At 45.3% G+C, this 17,227-nt stretch overlaps 1 protein-coding gene across 2 annotated transcripts in view; it reads left to right on the forward strand.

Moving 5' to 3' along the window:
* PSTPIP1 (proline-serine-threonine phosphatase interacting protein 1) overlaps positions 1 to 16,981 on the forward strand; it is a 55,793-nt gene extending 38,812 nt beyond the window's left edge. For both annotated transcript variants that reach the window (XM_053954695.1, XM_053954696.1), the window contains 10 exons: positions 977 to 1,039; positions 2,018 to 2,116; positions 3,783 to 3,828; positions 4,634 to 4,713; positions 6,984 to 7,082; positions 7,615 to 7,711; positions 10,425 to 10,509; positions 12,025 to 12,095; positions 13,310 to 13,407; positions 14,965 to 16,981. In XM_053954695.1, the coding sequence (XP_053810670.1) occupies positions 977 to 1,039; positions 2,018 to 2,116; positions 3,783 to 3,828; positions 4,634 to 4,713; positions 6,984 to 7,082; positions 7,615 to 7,711; positions 10,425 to 10,509; positions 12,025 to 12,095; positions 13,310 to 13,407; positions 14,965 to 15,096 (870 nt within the window). In that variant the 3' untranslated portion in view covers positions 15,097 to 16,981. The remainder of the gene's footprint in view (positions 1 to 976; positions 1,040 to 2,017; positions 2,117 to 3,782; positions 3,829 to 4,633; positions 4,714 to 6,983; positions 7,083 to 7,614; positions 7,712 to 10,424; positions 10,510 to 12,024; positions 12,096 to 13,309; positions 13,408 to 14,964) is intronic.
* Positions 16,982 to 17,227: the final 246 nt, after the last annotated feature.

A 17,227-nucleotide genomic window follows, 5' to 3' on the forward strand; every position in this document is an offset into this window, starting at 1 on the left:
ACTGCTTTGGAGTCTTAGATAAGCTTTTTTCTCTGTCCAGCATGTGGCTGTGAGGAAGCCAGCATTAGACATGCTGGATGGTGTCAGCAGCTTTGGTAACCTCCCAAAATGCTGTGATTTGTGTTGCACTGTAGCTGTCTCAGGACTGTGCCCAGTGTGAAACAAGCATCTGGGTAGCCCTGGAGAGAGTTTTGCTTGAGCAGAATGTAAAGATTAAAGGACCAAAAGTTCCCCTGAAGAAAGCCATCCCCTGCCAGTAGGAGCATATCTCGTTGTCACAAAAAGCTGGGCATATCACAACTAAAACCATGAAAGAGAATCCAGCACTATCCTTCCAACACTGCCCAGATCACTCCAGCATGGAAATCAAATCACACTGAGCATAAAGTTGCCAGAAGCAGTGGAATATAAAAGAGACAGGAATTGTTTGGATTGAAAATGGACAACTACCTGTGCTCATGTGGGTGAGACAGTGGCATCAAGCTCTGGCAGTAGCAAAGGAGCTCTGCTGGCAGAGCCCACTGTGACTGGGTGCTGCAGTGTTTAATCTCCTTAAGAAAACAAAAACAAACAAACAAAAAAAACAAACCAACAAACCAAAAACAAAAACAAAAAAAAAAAAACAAAACCAAAAACCCCAAAAACAAAAAAAAAACCCACCCAAAAAACCCAAACAAAACAAAACAAAAAAACAACAACAAAAAAAAAGCAAAGAAGAAAATTAAGATCTACGTCCTCTCTACTATTAATGGAAACCACTGAAGCAGAATTATCTGGGATTATTTTTTTACCTGGCACTTTGATGCTCTCTGTTTCACTTAGAAACCTGTCATTTATAAAAGCAGAGTGAAATAATTTTGCCCAGAGGGAGGTGGCTCATAGAAAGGCCCTGATTATGGTTTTCCTAATCCTGCTGCTGGAAAGGGGAGGAAGAAGTCCAAAGGAAGAAATGCTGACTTGTGTGTGTTTCTTACAGTACGAGTCTGCAATGGAGCGGATGCAAAAGAGCAAACTGTCCCATTATAAGAAAACAATGGAGGTAAGCAGGGAGGGCTTGGGCAGCTTTCCTGATGCAAACTGGCTCCAGTAGAATCTGTGTCACCTGTACCTCTAGTTAAAGAAAGGTCAAAGCCGTGTGAGTGTGCAAGAGTGTGTGTGAGGGAGGGAAGATGTCGTTCCTGCTGTGAGGAGAAAGCTGATCTTCCCTGAAAAGTCTCCAGAAGGTTAATACAGGATGAACGGTGCCCCAGGTCAAACAGGATTTCATTCTCTCTAGGCAAGGGTACTTAGAGGAGTAAATGTAATTTTTCAGTGTGTGTCAGTACAATTTTAAGAACAGTGAGGGAATCTTGAAGGCAGGAGGAATCCTCTCCATCTGGAAAGCTTGCAGGTACAGAAACTACAGGCAGCTGGGTTTGGTTTCCAATGGGCAGCTGCCTCTAAAGGAAAGTAGCTGCAGACATGTCAGTGCTACAGCTGGAAGTGTACTAATGATTTTTTTTTTTTTTTTGAAATGTGATGGTTCTAAGTGCAAACAAAGGTTTCTCTTTTTTCTGAGAACTACACCAAGACTGTTGACTATGGGGTGCTGGCTCTGCCTCACGGCTTGGAGCAACGGCCAAGGCAACACATGACAACGCACCCCGCGGCCACCCCGGGAATGTGGGCTCCCAAATTCATCTCTCCATGGCTCCTGGGCAAATGCCTGATGCACCAGTGGTGGTAGAGCAGCCTGTGCATTCCTGACCCCTGCAGGGAGTTGCAGTTATACAAAGCAAACAATTGCAGGGCTGCAGGAAAAGGATACAATTTGTGCTGTCAGCCCCTATTCCAGTGTTTCAGTTCTATTTTTCTGCCTCCCTGCGGTGCCTTTGGGATTTTTTTCTATTGCCCACACTGGGCACCGATTTGCTGCCCCAGACTGCAAAGGAGGAAGTGGCTGGAACATCACAGTGTGGGGGGAAGGCAGCCCTGCTGCCCCAGGCAGACCCTGACGTTTGATCTCATTTGCACCCAGTCCAAGAAGACCTACGAGCAGAAGTGCAGGGAGGCGGATGAGGCTGAGCAGTCCTTTGAACGCACCAGCGCCGCAGGCAACCCAAAGCAAACAGAAAAGGTACCTGAGATGAAATGCTGTCCAGGGGAAAAATGGGGCTTTACCTTCTCCAGGTACAAGAGAATACAAAAACCAATCCATTCTACAGGATGCCAGGGGCTTTGCCTTGAAATTAACCCCAAAGAATCCTCTGGGAAGGGACTAAGTTATTGAATTAATTTATCCCAGCCTGTGATCCAATTGCTCTATGAATCCTGAAAGGAAGCTGAATGAGATTTTTCTCTGAAATTACTCATTACAAAAAAGAAATGAGTCAAAAATATGTCATGCAGTTAGTTTTGCCTTTAGGTCTCTTACACTTAGTAGGTGTAGCATCTTACATTAAAATGCATGTTTTTCCTCAACATTTCTCTCCTCATGGTGAGTTTAATTTCAACTAAATTTACAGACTCAAAAATAAATTGCTGGAAATGAAGGCACTGCAGTCCTTCATTGCATCGTCTTGATACTTGCAGCTGACAATTCACTAACTTTTAATGGGAACATTTTACAGTGAAACAGATGGAGAAAACAAAATAAATGAACTCCCTTTGGCTCGATAAAAATCAGTGCAGTGTAAGCAAAAAGGATCAAAAATCATCTCAAGGAGCGGAGGGGTGGTGGTGTGCAGACTCTAAAAACAGCATCAGAACTTTATATTTTATTTCCAGCATTCCCTAATCTTTGATAAGCAAAGCCCTGCAGCTTAGCTGCAAAGAGGGGATGGAATCCAGGCCCTGCCAAAATGACACCAGAACATTTCACAGCTTCAATGGCAGCTAAACCTGACCCAGCCTTTCATGCAGAAGGATCCCAGGGTGCTCTGTTGCCATTTCTTCCCCAAACATGCCAGCACGTTGGGGATGCACAGAGGCAGCTGACAAGCTGTTTAATCCTGCTCAGTATTTGGAAACAGTTTGGGCCAGGAAGCAAATAAGAATGAAACTTCTGTTCCCAGCTTAGTACACGTTTCCCAGCCAGCTGTGATGAGGAATGTGATCCTAAGAACCTCTACCTGAGCCTTGTCTTCAAGGGCAGGGTGGAAGAATGTATTACACTGATGTCTAGAGCAGTGCATGACTGTGCTGTCATCCCCATCTGTGCAGAAGGACCTGCGAGTACAGACCTGTCAGTGATGGCTGCTTTCTCATCTGCTAAAAGCTGCAGGTTTTTAAAACAGAGAACTTCTACTGAGAGTGAATTTCGCTTTTAGGCTTCTGAGTTGTTATGGAAAATAATCTGGCATTTCCAAAGTATTTTAAAAGCTTTGTGCTTTTCATCTGAGTATTACATGAGGAGCTTGAAAGATGAAGAATTTTAACTGCCATTTATTTCTGCTTATAAATATCTATTAGAAAAGCACATCAAACAATTGAGAAAAAACAGCTCAGCCAGCAGGCACAGCTTCAGTCTGGATCACGCTGGCTCTGAGCTCCTCTGGCACGGATGTCTGAATGGAAAGCTTTCCCTTGAAGTCATTGCACCTGTGGCTGCACCTGGGAAATTCTGGTCCCTTCTCCATAGCACACATTCAGCAGAACTGTGCATAAAGGGGGGACAGCCAGGAAGGGCTTGCAAATTAGAGCCTTTCCTCTAGAGGGGAAGAGAGAGCAAGCAGCACAAAGAACTGGGGCAGAAGCAAAAATATGTCAGAAGTTAATTTGGGGTGTTTCTTTTCCTTTTTCAGAGCCAGAACAAAGCCAAGCAGTGCAGAGATGCAGCAAATGAAGCAGGTGATGCTCTTTGCTGTTTGAACTATGAGTCTTCTCAGCAAAGACCTGCCAGCACAGGATTTTGATGGAACACATCCAAATCACCCAGGCTGTCAGAGTTCCCAGAGTCACCTACCCAAATATGAATGAAGAAGCCTCTGAAGAGCAGCAACCTGACAGTCATCAGCATTCACTCCCCCTTGTGGAAGTGCCAGTGTCCTGCTTGCATTAAAGAATTTACAGAAGACTTCCTTTAGGGACTTCACCCAGGGAAGAAAAGCTCTTCTTGAAGCAAGCAGTAGACACTGAAGTTGTCCCGGGACAGCCCAAATCTCATCCCCCATCCCCATGAGCATGAGCACAGTAGTGATCTCCAGCTACAAATGTGTGTATGCTCAGGGCAGGCCAGCACACACCTGAGCTGGCTCAGGAGCTCAAGCTTGTGCCTCCCTCCTCATGGAATAGCTTACACCAAATCACATGGCTCACCTGGCTGGCTTGGAATGGAAAGAGCCTAAGGATGCTCGGTGCCCGGGCATGGTCCAGGCTCTTCACCTCTGAATTGTGTTAACTCAACCATAAAGTTTATAACTGATCTGCAAACCATACAGAGAGAATTCTTACTCTAGTACATAGCTACAGAGAAAAAAAAACCAGTAATTTTTGTGCCCCACCAGTTCCAAGCTCACATAGTCTTGTGATACTCAAGCAAAGCACAGGCCTGAAGTGTAGGAATCACAGGAAAGGCCCAATAGGAGGAAAGAGAGAAAGGCTGTGTCACTTTTTCCCTGACTGTTGGGTTTCTGTTCTGTGTCTGTGCTTACAGAGAACGTTTACAAACAGAACATCGAGCAGCTGGATAAGGTCAGGACGGAGTGGGAACAGGAACATATCAAAACCTGTGAGGTAAACCTTGATTTTTGCAGCGATGTTTGCACACTCTTTATTTTATCCCATTGGAAGATTTCAGTCTAAGGCCTAAAACATCATCCCAAGGGTTTTGCTGTTTGCTTTATGTGGGGTCTCAACAGATGTCTTTGCAAAATTACTGCAAAAACTAGGGCTTATTTAGACATAGCTGCTCCTGCATCACTGACATTCTCCTTGCTTGGTCAGCATAGCTATGTAAAAATAAAGGAGAGGAATAAGTGCAGAAGTGGGAGAGGTGGAGCAACATATGAGCTGGTACATACCCCAGTCACTCTTTATGTTTCATAGCCCTTTAAATTCACCTGCAAGAATATTTGTCCTCTGCCATGAAATAATCTGAAAGGCAGTGGTAGAGAAGCCTCTGATTTGCACTTGGCTATTAAGTTTTGTGCAACGATTTACAGGAACTGGTTGGCATCCCAATCAGCCACTCATTTGATCACAGGAATCCTTCAAGTGTATTTGCCCATCTCCTAAAGTTTGATTTTGCTATATTTACTTGTTGCAGGCTTTATTTCCACATAAAATAAAATGCCAGGAGAATACATCTCCAGTTCTCTGCTTCCTCTTAAATATTCCCTATCTGAGAGGACTGAAAAGCCCCACAGCTGGCACAGACATTTCCACAGATACTATGCCAAGCCTTAGTCTTCCAAAGATGCAGATTTTCTCCCTTCTTAGAAAGCCAACAAACCAGCGAAGCATTCCACAACCTCACACTCGTTTTTGTCCCATGTAGCTAAATCCTGGCCAGCTCACGGAGCTTGTGACCTGCCCACTGCTTAATCCAAACAGCCATTCATAAAGCAAGGACATCTTTCATGCCTTCTTTTTAAAGTGCTTGTAGAGAGAGAACTGATACTCTTTGGGGGTTTTTGAAACTAGCAATTAGTTCAAAAACCAGCTTAAAATCCTACACCTGTGGCTGCATAGTGGGGAATCTGGAAGGGCTCAGGTTGCTTGGGTCTGTAACTGAGTGCTGGACAGCCACAGCCTGAAAATGCTGGCTGGCAAGTGGCAGCTCTGGGGTGGCCTTTGTCACAGGGGCTGTGCCACATTGTCATGGAATGCCCCGGTTCTTCAGCAGCAGAGGGATGTGTCAAACACAACACCCAGCTGTGCTTTTCTGGGTGCTGACAAGGGCTTGGAGCCCAGAGTCACTCCACTTCCCTCTTGGATTAACTGCATTTCCTGACAGGACACCATTTACCTGGAAAATTCCCCGCTGGCTCTGGTGCTGTTTCAGCAGCCTTGATGGCCACAGCCCTTCTGTTCAGAACGAGCATTGAAATGCTCATTCTCCACCTTGCAGGTTCTCTTTGAAAGCTTTTACTCTCAGAAACCAGTCCCCACAGCAGCTTACTTCCTTGACAGATTCCTTTTCTTGGGTTTCTTTACTCAGAAAGTTATTAGATGGCAGGAAGCATACCCAACTGAGTGTTCTGCTGAATGTTGTACACATTTGTGGTGTTCTGGACATAATTACTAGCAAACAGAGATGGAGACAGATGGCTGGAAGCATCTGAGATTTTCACACCTCATAGAAAACCAAAACGCTGTTCTACTTTTAACAGTACAACGTAGAGATCAGGGTGATTTGGTTTTTTAAAAGTTTTTAAAGAAAGAGTTTATCTGCCTCTTCCCCCAAATTCGTTCACACTTCTCTCTCTGCCCCCTTCTTCTTCCTAAGCAGTGCAGCAACACGAGGAAGCCAGACAGATGAAGGAAGAGAGTAACTCTGAAGGCAGAAAAATGCCTTCTCTTTACCACAAAAATCACCTTCGATATGCAGAGTCAAGTCCAGAGAGCCTCAAGTACTTTCAGAAGAGAAAAGTTCAGGGAGACATTTTAGATGGCAGAGGTGGATAGTTTTGCCTCTACCTCTAACATAAATACAGCCCTTTCATGCCAGTACTCTACTGATCTGTTAAACATGCAAATTTCAGTGTGATGGGCAGACAGGACCCTGACTCTGAAATCCTCAACAGCAGAGGTGGCAGTCAAATCCAGATCTGGATTCCTCTCCCCTGCTTTGTTTTTATCTCTAAAATGCAACTTTAATTTGGTGCAACCAACTAGAACCATTTTTTGAGCACAAACAGTAGATGTAGTTTCTCCACCAACTGAAAAAACATCCTTTACCCATGGTGCCCTCAGAATAGGTTTGCATCCCCAGCCCTGTCCCAGCCTGCAAAGCCAATAACTCAGTGCCACAAGGCTGCATCACGTTTCCTGTTTGGCTCTAGGTCTTCCAGCTGCAGGAGTGCGACCGCATCACGATCCTGCGGAACTCGCTGTGGGTGCACTGCAACCAGCTGTCCCTGCAGTGTGTGAAGGATGATGAGGTACAGCCTGCCTTGCCCTTCTCTGCTGGGCTGGCTCCAGGGGAATGTCTCACTCCAGTTCTCCCAGGTGCAATCCAGATGCATGTCTGCATGCAGGCGGGCTGTGTCACACTTGGTGGCACCCACATGTGTCCTCCTTGGTTTGCTGGGGAGTGCTTCCTGCTACCAAAACACTCTGCTGAGCATATCTGGGCTCTGACACAATTTCAGGAAAGGCATCCAGTCACGGCCTCAAAACTGGAAGATATAAAGCATACACTAGACTTGACTTTGAATGGTTGTTTCCTGCTATTAATTTCTTTATTGCAAAGTGCTGGACTGCCTTTGTCCCGCTCTCTTTAAAGACTATCCAGAGCACAAGCAGGTGTGTTTACAAGAACATTGGAACGGGGGGCAGGCTAAAGATCAGCCAGGTCAGACACGTACCAAGTATAAAGTGTTTCTTAAGGGGACAATTACTGCAAGAGCATTATTTGTTAATTCAACGTGAAATGTTAAAAGTTAAATTAAACTCTTGGATTCTGTTTTGTAGATGTATGAAGAGGTTCGGGTCAGCTTGGAGAACTGTGTTGTAGAGTCAGACATAGACTACTTCATTAAGACAAAAATGACAGGAACACAACCTCCAGGTAATTATTCCTACTGATTTTGTCAGATGGCTTGTGCAGTACATGTCCTTTGGAGGTGAAACCAGCTGGAGGAATTTCTGCTCCAACTTTTTGTTCCCACCTGCCATGGCTCACTTCCCCCACACTGTGCTGCCATCGCTGCCTGAGTGACGCTCTAAGTGGGCTAGCAGAATGATCCAGCTTAAAAATAACCCTCCAAGGAAGAAAAAACTTGTTTTGGCTTTGCAGCCAGGCTCATTTCACAGTACAGCTGAATTGACACCACTAAGGAGGTGGCAAATTGCCTTGCAGAAATGGCAACTTCAGCTTCCTGCAGTGGTGACAAGGCAGAGCCATCTTACCACATAACTGCACCCCAGTGTCCCCTTGACAGAGGTGCTGCCTCTTCATTTGCACCACAGAGAAGACCCAGTTTTCTCTTCTGTTCCACATGCCCAATGGGGAATAACAAATTTTCTGCTCTCAGGAAGCTGTTTGCATAAGCCAAGACTTTGGCTGGGAGAAATTCTGAATGAAATCGGCTCTGTCCCAGCACACAGAACTGCTGTCAGGTTCACAGGCTCTGCCCATTCAAGCCAAAGCTGCCTTTTCCTTGACTTCAGTGCTCAAAACCTCTGGTCTGAAATGGGGATCGACCCAGCATGAGGCAAGAGCAGATAGAAATTGAAAACCTGCTGCTCCGGGGTAGGAGTTCTCCAAGCACTCCTTAGCAAAGGAGCTGTCTGATGTGTCACATGGCCAGACACAAACCACACCCGAGTACTTCCACCGGCAACAAAAGAGAGCTGCACGAAACCCTGCCATGCTAGCGGTTGTGCAGGTACAAAATCAGCAGGGTGAGGGCCTGATCCCTGGGGATGATTATCTCGTACAAGTTCCACCCCTTTGATTTCGCTGCAGAGCTCAAAGCTGGCAGGAATTGCACCCCAGGAGCTTCTTCAGCAGAGCTGGGTGCTGCCACTAACCCAGCACTGAGCTGAGGCCTGCTTTACACTCAGCCTTTTTGCCATCACTCTTATGGTGGTTAAAAATTGGGATTTTGGGAATTTTTAAAAACTAATATATTGATACTGCTGCACAGGATGCCATTTTGCTGCTATAGTTTATTCTTCACATAGGAGATTTAAATTCACTGATACAGGAGAATTTACCCAGGAAAAATTACATTTTCAGTGGCAGAAAGGAGAACCGTGCCTTGCATCAGTGTCAAACAACTCCTGTATACTAAGAAATGTGTAATTCTCAGCTAGTTTTTGGTTTTTTTTTTTTTTTTGGTTTAGGTTTTTGGGGGGTTTTTCCCTATTTGAGATTTGTCATTCTCCAGTCACTTAGGAAATTTCTACAAAAATCTTTTGGCCATGTCAGAGTCATTTCTAATAAGAACTAGGTGGAAAAAAAAAAAGCCTTGAGAACTTTATGAAAGGCAAAGAAAAACCTGACTTGTTTTTTTGTTGTTTATTTTTGCCACCTTCTAGAAGATGACATGTTCTGGAAGCAATATCCTAATTTTTCCACAGCTCTGGGTAATGAGTTTGCACTGTAGCACATGGTGAGCTCTTGATCTGTGCTATTATTTGCAAAATCCAGGAGGAAACCCACGTGTAATTTTGCACTGTGTGGCAGAAGACCTTCATCCTGACCAAACCTTCTTGATGGTCTTGCTCACTTCCTCTCCTACCCAGTCTTACAATGCCCTCTAGACTGGAAATTGCACCAAGGTGACAATGCAGAAGGGTAACAGGAGACCCTTAAATTGCTCAGAAAACTCCCTAATTACTATGAGTCTTATTTGTAGGGATTCTTCACACTCTCTAGCTCCGTGTTTCTGCTCTGCTTCGTATCTTGGCTGATGCAGTGTGAGAATGTCAACATAACCTTTAGCCCGAGTCTGATGTCTTTCTTAACTTGCTGGTATCAGGGCTGAGATAAAACCCTATCACAGGCTTCACTCGGGTTTGCTTGGCTCTCACACTGAGCAGGCAGAAAGGCTGTGTGGCCACCAGCTGTAAGAACTGCCCTGGGAGCTCTGAGACGGCAAATAAATCCATCTGTAACTGTTTCACCTGGAAAGTTACACTTGGAAATGGTCTGAATTTCACCCTTAACGACACCATAGGGGACAGCGAAGGAACTGCAGCCTAAATCCAAATATCTCTGGGTAAACAGCAAATAAGCTCTCAGGAGGCAGATGGGGGAGGTAGGAAAGGTGGGGCAAGACACAAGCAAACACCAGGAAATTGCTCGTTATTGCTGCAGGCAATAACACTCAGAAACCTCCCCAGCTCTGACAAAAATTCCCGACTGGATACACTGAGGAAAGAAGAAACAAAATGCGCTGCAGCAAATTCTGTCATGAGCACGGTTTAGGGCACTCAGCGGCCATACTCTGCCCCCTTAGATCCTGAGCTTTGAGGCAATAGAAGAAACAGCCGTGGAGGAAACTGCCTTCCTCATTAGGGCACTCAGAGCTCTTGGAATGGGGCCTCAGGCCCCAGCTCAGGCCGAGGGTGCCTCGCCAGCAGGGCCGTGGCTGTTCACAGCCGCTGGAATGGCTTTGTCAAGCCCCCAGGCTCCCCTGAGCTGCCCCAGGCACGTTCCAGGTGAGGGCAGACAGGTGCTGCCCTGCAGTTTGCTCCAGCAGCCCCAGGTCACGTTCAGTGTTTTCTCACAGCGTTTCCTGATTGAACAGCTCCTTTCTATTGCCCTGCTGCAGATGCCATAGGGTACGAGAGCTACTACAGCAGAGAGCCCAGCCGGCGCAGCAGCAGCCCCACCCAGTCCTGTGGGATGATCAAGAGGTGAGCGGCAAGGGTCAGGTCCCAGAAGGGATTTCTCCACATCAGCAGCCGTGCCTGATGACAAAACACCACGTGGAAAGTTACTACTTCCTCCATTGTAGCAAGAGGCAACGAGGTATCAGTAAATGTGACTAGACAGAAGAAGTGAAGGTATTTAAATGGAGCGAGAGTAATTTTGCCATGCCCCAGTGGGAGGAGGGACAGGGGATGAGTTCATCACACAATGACTTGGCCAGCAATGGGCAGCAGCCACTCGTTTCCTCTTTCCTACTGTGTCAGGGCACTTAGCAACAAAACCAGTTTGTTCCAGGGAGGGTAAAGGTGAATCTGGCTGGGAGCAGAGGCTGGAAGAGCCTTCCTTTGGGGCCACTCCTCCACGCTTCCAGCACCACTCAGCTGAGCAGAACAAAGAGCTGCTCTATCTATCTGGATACTGGAAAAACTGTGATGGTCAGGGAGGCAATTTTCCTTATTCTGATCCATTTGTGCTGGTAAATGTTAGAACATGGATGCAGTTATAACAGCAGAATAGCATGGTGGCTCTATTGGTTTAAATATTTTATACTAAAATGGCAAATTCAAGTGGGGAGGGCATCACAGTTAAAGCAGAAGAGATTTATAATTTAACAAGCCCTATGACATGGCAAAGACAAGAAGCAGGCAGTGATCTCTCATTTGGAACGTGGTCCAGGCTTGCCAGGAGCTGGTCAGGGTTGTACACAACGCTTTGTTTTTCAGCTGGAAACTGGATCTTCTTTGATAATGAAAGCAGTGCTGCAGCCTGTGCAGTTACATAAGACAATTGTACTGCCATTGAGAACACAACTGTGAGCAGCATGGGCAGGGAGCCTGCAGAGACTCAGCCTGAGTCTTTCAGGAGCTCTTGAGATAGGATATCCATTTTCCAGAAAAACTGAATGTTTGCTAGCTGAAAAATCAGACCCTTTAAATATGCCTTAAGTGTGCAATGCTATTTCTACCTCTGCTTGAGAATTCTAACCCATTTTCTCACTTTACTTAGTCTTCAGTACCCAGCTGTGATATAGGAAATAACTAGGGATAGATTAAAATAAAAATTCACTTAAACTCACAGCTTTTAGAAAGGCTTGTTACACAAGCTCTGTATTTTAAGTTGTATCAGGGTTTTCCTTAAACACCTTATAAGATATGTTAATCTCTTATAAGCAACTGACAATTTTCATCATTTTAACTTTGTGATGTTAATTGGAGTTGCACATCATGAGCCTTCGGCTCTACAAAAAATATTATCTGCTGCATTTCATGCACAATTTAATGAAGCCTGATGGTTCAATAGTCTGCTGCATTTTTAAAAATACATTTTTAAAGGAAGGTAAATATATCTACAGCATAAAAGAAAATAGAAGGCCATGGGAAGAGGTGACATCTACTGTGTGAAGCAGATGGAGGGAAGGCTGAGTCAGAGAGCTGAGATGAAGGAATGCTCATACCCAGGCCGTTCACTCATTTTGGTTTTGGCTTCTCTTGGTTCTGCAGATTCTCTGGACTACTGCATGGGAGCAGCAAAAACAACACAGAAACTGCCACTCCTTCAGCCCCTCCTCTGGGTATGCTCTGCAGGAAATCAGTTTACCAGATGTGTTTGTTTAAGATTGTCTTGCTAAACCAGGCTTTGACAAGGAGCAGAAATGTACAGCAGATATTCACAAGTTGGCCTGCAAGAGTAATCTGGAAATTAATTTTGCTTGGATGTGTATTAACAAATTTCCCAGTTTAAAGTGCCAAATAACCCACAGAGTCTTCAAAACCTCCATCTAGGCAGGGGGGGCCTGTACATTCTGACATAGCAGTCGGACATAGATATTAGTTTTCTCCTTGTGTAGCATAACTACCACTAAAAACCCCCACTACCACTATAAGAATACATAAATTTTTTAACACACCAGGCACATGGCTTATGAATACAAATATCCATCTCACCTCACAGTTGCACTGTTGTCTTGTAATCCTTATAACTAGGAATTTATCAGGCGATATTTACAACACAGGATTTTGACTATGTAAAAGGTTAAGGATTTATGACATTGATTTCATAGTAAACAAAAGCATTTTAACTGTAGTTCATACCAAAAGAAAAGTTGTTTTCAAAGAGCTTTAAAATCAACTGCCTCTGTCAGAGCTACCTGCTTGGGCACCCAGAAACACAGCCCAGACTCTGTCCTGCTGCATTTGGTGCTCAGCAGGGGAAGCCCCAAGACAGATACTGGGAAGAAATGAGAAGTTTCCCTAATTACAACAAGCTGTATTAAAACATGTGCAAAAAAAAAAGTTATATCCATGACAAATAACTGTGTGAGAACTATATAAACCACTGGAAAATGTCTGGTGACCCATTGGCACAGCGTTTTCCACTTTTCCCTATGGGAAATGGAAAGTCCTGTGTGAGCCAGGGGAACTGCTACAATTTTACAGCCCCAGTAGCAACACTGTTAAACCATTTTCAACAGTGCTTCCCTCCTTGGACGACTTGGATTGTGTTTTACCAGGGGAAACCTTTTTCCCAACCTGAGGCTAAAGCTACTTTCTGACCTCCCTCAAAGTTCAGTGGGTGCATTGTCATCCCATCAATGGGGGACAGTTTTTGTGCAAGATTTACCTACAGTTCACAGCAGCTTTTCTATGTGTGTGCATCTCCGGGCAGAGAGAGAACAGAAACCCTTGTATTTGTGAACTCTTGCATATGATCCCACACTTCTATAAGCAACTGAACTCTTTGTCTCTGTGCTGGGTATTCCTTTCTTATTTCCCCCTCCCCTTGCAGAGAGAACAGAAGGAGTCTATGCATCCATTTTTGTAAATGAAAAAGCTGAGATCACGTCATCACAGGACTACAGAGTACTTTATGACTACACAGCACAGGTAAAAAAAAGTGTCTGTTTCAAAATAAACACTTCAGAGTGTCACATTTAAAATAAGTGATGCTGATTGAAACATCCTGAAAGTGTAAATTCTGTGAAGGAAATGTTACTGTCATCTTACAGCCAGGACATGATCTGTCCTGCTCCAGTTCAGCACACTGGTTCTCCATGCTGGAGAGGACAGAATCCCATAAAGGACATTCTTTCCCTGTACTTCCATGTTGCAAGCTGCAGAACCACAGTGGACGTGGTTCATCTGCCAGCTGAAAGAGAACAACCTACATCCTTAACTGGCACATGGAGCTCTCCCTAGCTCCAGTCCTAACTAGGCAGAATACCATTAGTAATGGGTTGCAAATGGACTGGTTATAAATATTTGCTAATTCAGATGGACTCCAGAACCTGGACTCCAACCCCACTTGTTTTACATGTCAGTTTAAAGGTTCCTTTTATTACCTTTAGATCAGCAGAAAAAACAGCATCCAGGAGGTCTTACATCAGTGCAGAGAGAGCCTCACACCAAGGCACCTGCCACCAACAGCCAACATTGAAGAAATGTGAGAGTGACAAAATAGATAAATGCCAGATAAATTGTGAAAACAGAGGAAAAGCTCAAAAGGAGCACTTCCCCTTAGGTACAGCAGTATTCCAACACCTTTTATTTGATGTTGGGGTTTATTTTTACTTCATTTTAAACTTTCTTTTATTATTTACATGAAATTTCATGCAAGCACAGTTGAAAGCACCTCACTGTTAATGGCAGTTCCCCTAAGGAGGCCACTGGATCACCTCATTCCTCCAGGAGTCTCTTAAAACTGTGCCACACAGGGATATTCCCTGCTGAGAAAAGAGCCTGTTACTACCTTTAGTATATTGTACATTGAGGCCTCTCATTTTCTGAGTCTCTTCTTACCTACTCAGGTGCATTAAATTCACTTTTAGCTGACACCTCAAACATCTCTGGAAGCCTCCCTTATGCTGCTTTCTATTTACTATACTGTGGGCTGCGAAGTGGTTTCCTATGGAAAATAGAACAGCACCACTGAACACTGTTGGCTGCCTGGGAGCTCAGGGAGAGCTTATTTGCAACTCCTGCATTTGTCTGGGGATGAAAGTCACTGCTGTCCAAGAGTCACTGTCCCCCACTGGTCACTGCTGTCCCCTGCTAAAAGAACTGAGAGACCTATTTCAGGCATGGATTAGCAGAGGCACTCTTATCCCCCTTAGGAATTAAGCTGTGCTCTGTTTTATTTAGCAACACCTGCAGACTATGCAGGTCATGGTGAGCTGCTTTAGGAGAGTGGTGTTTAACCCTTTCTGCACTTCCCCAGCGATAAAACCATCAGGTTGTGCAGGAGGAGACACCACAGAGGCCGGGGAAATCAGCATCTTAAAGAAATAGCCAAAATGCTTAATCCCTCACTGTCTGGTATTTCAGAACCAGAAGGACACTGGCAGACTGCTGATGAAGAGCAGGATTAAAAAAAACCCACCAGATACTTCTTGGGCCCTCCTGTGCTCTCAGGCTATCCACATTTCTTTCCCTGTCTCCTTTCAGAACGTGGATGAACTGGACATCAGTGAAGGAGACACTGTGGTTGTCATCGCAGAAAACGAGGACGGCTGGTGGACAGCAGAAAGGAACGGGCAGCGAGGCTTCGTGCCAGGCTCTTACCTTGAAAAGCTTTGATGAAGAGAAGCCCCAGTCCTCAGACTTTACAAATATCCTATTTCTGAAAACAATCAGCACACAAGGTCTGCTTCAGCTGACCAAGAGCATCCCAATAATAATGTTTTCTACAATTACCAGTCAGGAAATAACAAACTGACCATGCTTTTCTCTCCCTTGCTCCTGCCTCATCCCATTATTCTCCTGGCCTACACTATCTGCAAGAAACATCTTTACTCCTAAGAGATTAGGGCTTGCATGTGTTGGCACAGCCCTACCCTCAGCACATTGTGCTGCCAGCAGTGTTTCAAAGCCTGGCGATTCTGGGAGGAAAATCCCACCCAGATCTCAACTGTGCAAAGGGAAAAGATCACAGAAGCAAGTGCAGCTTCTGCAGGATGGAGGACTGTCCCCAGCCAGCCTGGGAACCACCCTTACAGTCATGACAGCCACGTTCTGTGCCACAGATCCCTCTCTCCCCATGCACAGGCCATGCTGGCATTTTTGACAGAGGATGATTTCTCAGTCATGGATGAACCAGTGAATGCACCCAGAGAGGAGCACCTGAAGGACCAGGTAGGAAAACTTGAGGCACCCCCCTTCACAACCATCTCCTAAGACAGTGAAATCCACGCTAGCCATGGGCTCTGCTTTGCACTGGATTCTGGGACAGATGATGGGCTCACGGCTCGCTTTTGCCTTGGTTGGAAGGTTTCCCTAAGGCCTCTCTGGGATTATGAAGTTTAAAAATCCAACAACACAAATAGCAGCTAAGCCAAGCCCCCAGCAGTGCAGCACTGCCCTGATTCCTCTCCTCTGAGCCCCAGAGGATTGCCAGTTACCTCCCCCTGCAATGCCGGCAGGGCAGGCTCCCTTCCACTGAGCCTCTCCTCCTGCCCGCGGGCTGCTCTGGCTCCATCTGCTGCCTGCAGCCTCTGCGCTTCTGCCATTGCTGCCACAGGGACATCCCGGGCTCTTTCCAGCCACCTCTAATGTGCTCATTCTTCAACAAAACCTCTTCAGAGAGGTTGCACTGTGCAGGTTCACTGTATTTCACAGATTTCAGCTCTGTCAGTCTTTCTAGTTTAATATTTAAGAATGTTTCCAACTCTTACTGTACTGTACAAGGGATTGGTGGATAGTTTCTGCCATTCTTCCCTTTTCATTATTTCAAGATAGTTAAAAAATTTTAAAACCTGGTAATTTAATTTGAATCAGAGCAAACTATTTCTGGGGGCAGAATGACTGTTTACCAAGGTTTCAGGTCTTCAAACTGAATCAAGACTCTGACAATTAATCTCATTGCTACCCGAAAGGCATGGAGGAGGGAGGAACTGTTAGCTCAGACACACAAAACAAAGACAAGAGAAATTAGGACAAAATAAAAAGGTGTAATGGTCAAGGTAATCTTTTCTTAAATGAAATACAGTGAAGGTCAGAGGCACTTGCAGTATCTTATTAGAATTCTTCCTTCAAGAGTGGAACAGAAGTTGCCACAGGCCCTTTTCCTTTGGCTGCCTGCAGTCCTTTGCACAGGCCCTTGTCCTTCCCAGGCTCCCCAGTTCCCCCCAGCACATCCACACCAGGGCTGGAGGGCTCCGAGCCGCTGGCATCAGCACAGGCTCGGGGGCTGGGATGGCACTGAAGGCAGCAGCGCGAGAACAGCAGCGCTGCCCAGGCTGGAAAGGGAAGGAGAGGTTCCTGTGACACACCTCAAGTGACACAAAGGTGCACAATGGCTCCAGCTTGACCAGGACAGTACGAGTGGAGGCTGCCCAACAACCACACATCCTCCCTTGTTAGCTACAGCAGGAGAGGGAACCAAAAGCACAAGAGATTTAATGTATTCACGTCTTCAACACTCAATCTTCCACAAAGAAGACTGTAATGAACCAATAAATAAATTTAGATGGATATTTTGCAGATTATCTTAATTAAACAGAAAAAAAAAAAACCTAAAACTACTGAGATGCACCTTCTCTACTGATGTGGGACACACAGATTTTGCAGGACTCCTCTCTTCTCTGGGGGCCCAACTTCACACAAGGCACTGCAGGACCTAGTCTTGATGGCCCTGAAACCCAATTGCAGATCATCTTTGCTTCCATGGACCACTAACATCACCAACAGACAGCTGGTGGAATGGTAACTG

The sequence above is a fragment of the Vidua chalybeata genome, chromosome 13 (genome assembly GCF_026979565.1).
Source record: "Vidua chalybeata isolate OUT-0048 chromosome 13, bVidCha1 merged haplotype, whole genome shotgun sequence".
In the NCBI taxonomy this organism is placed as follows: domain Eukaryota; kingdom Metazoa; phylum Chordata; class Aves; order Passeriformes; family Viduidae; genus Vidua; species Vidua chalybeata.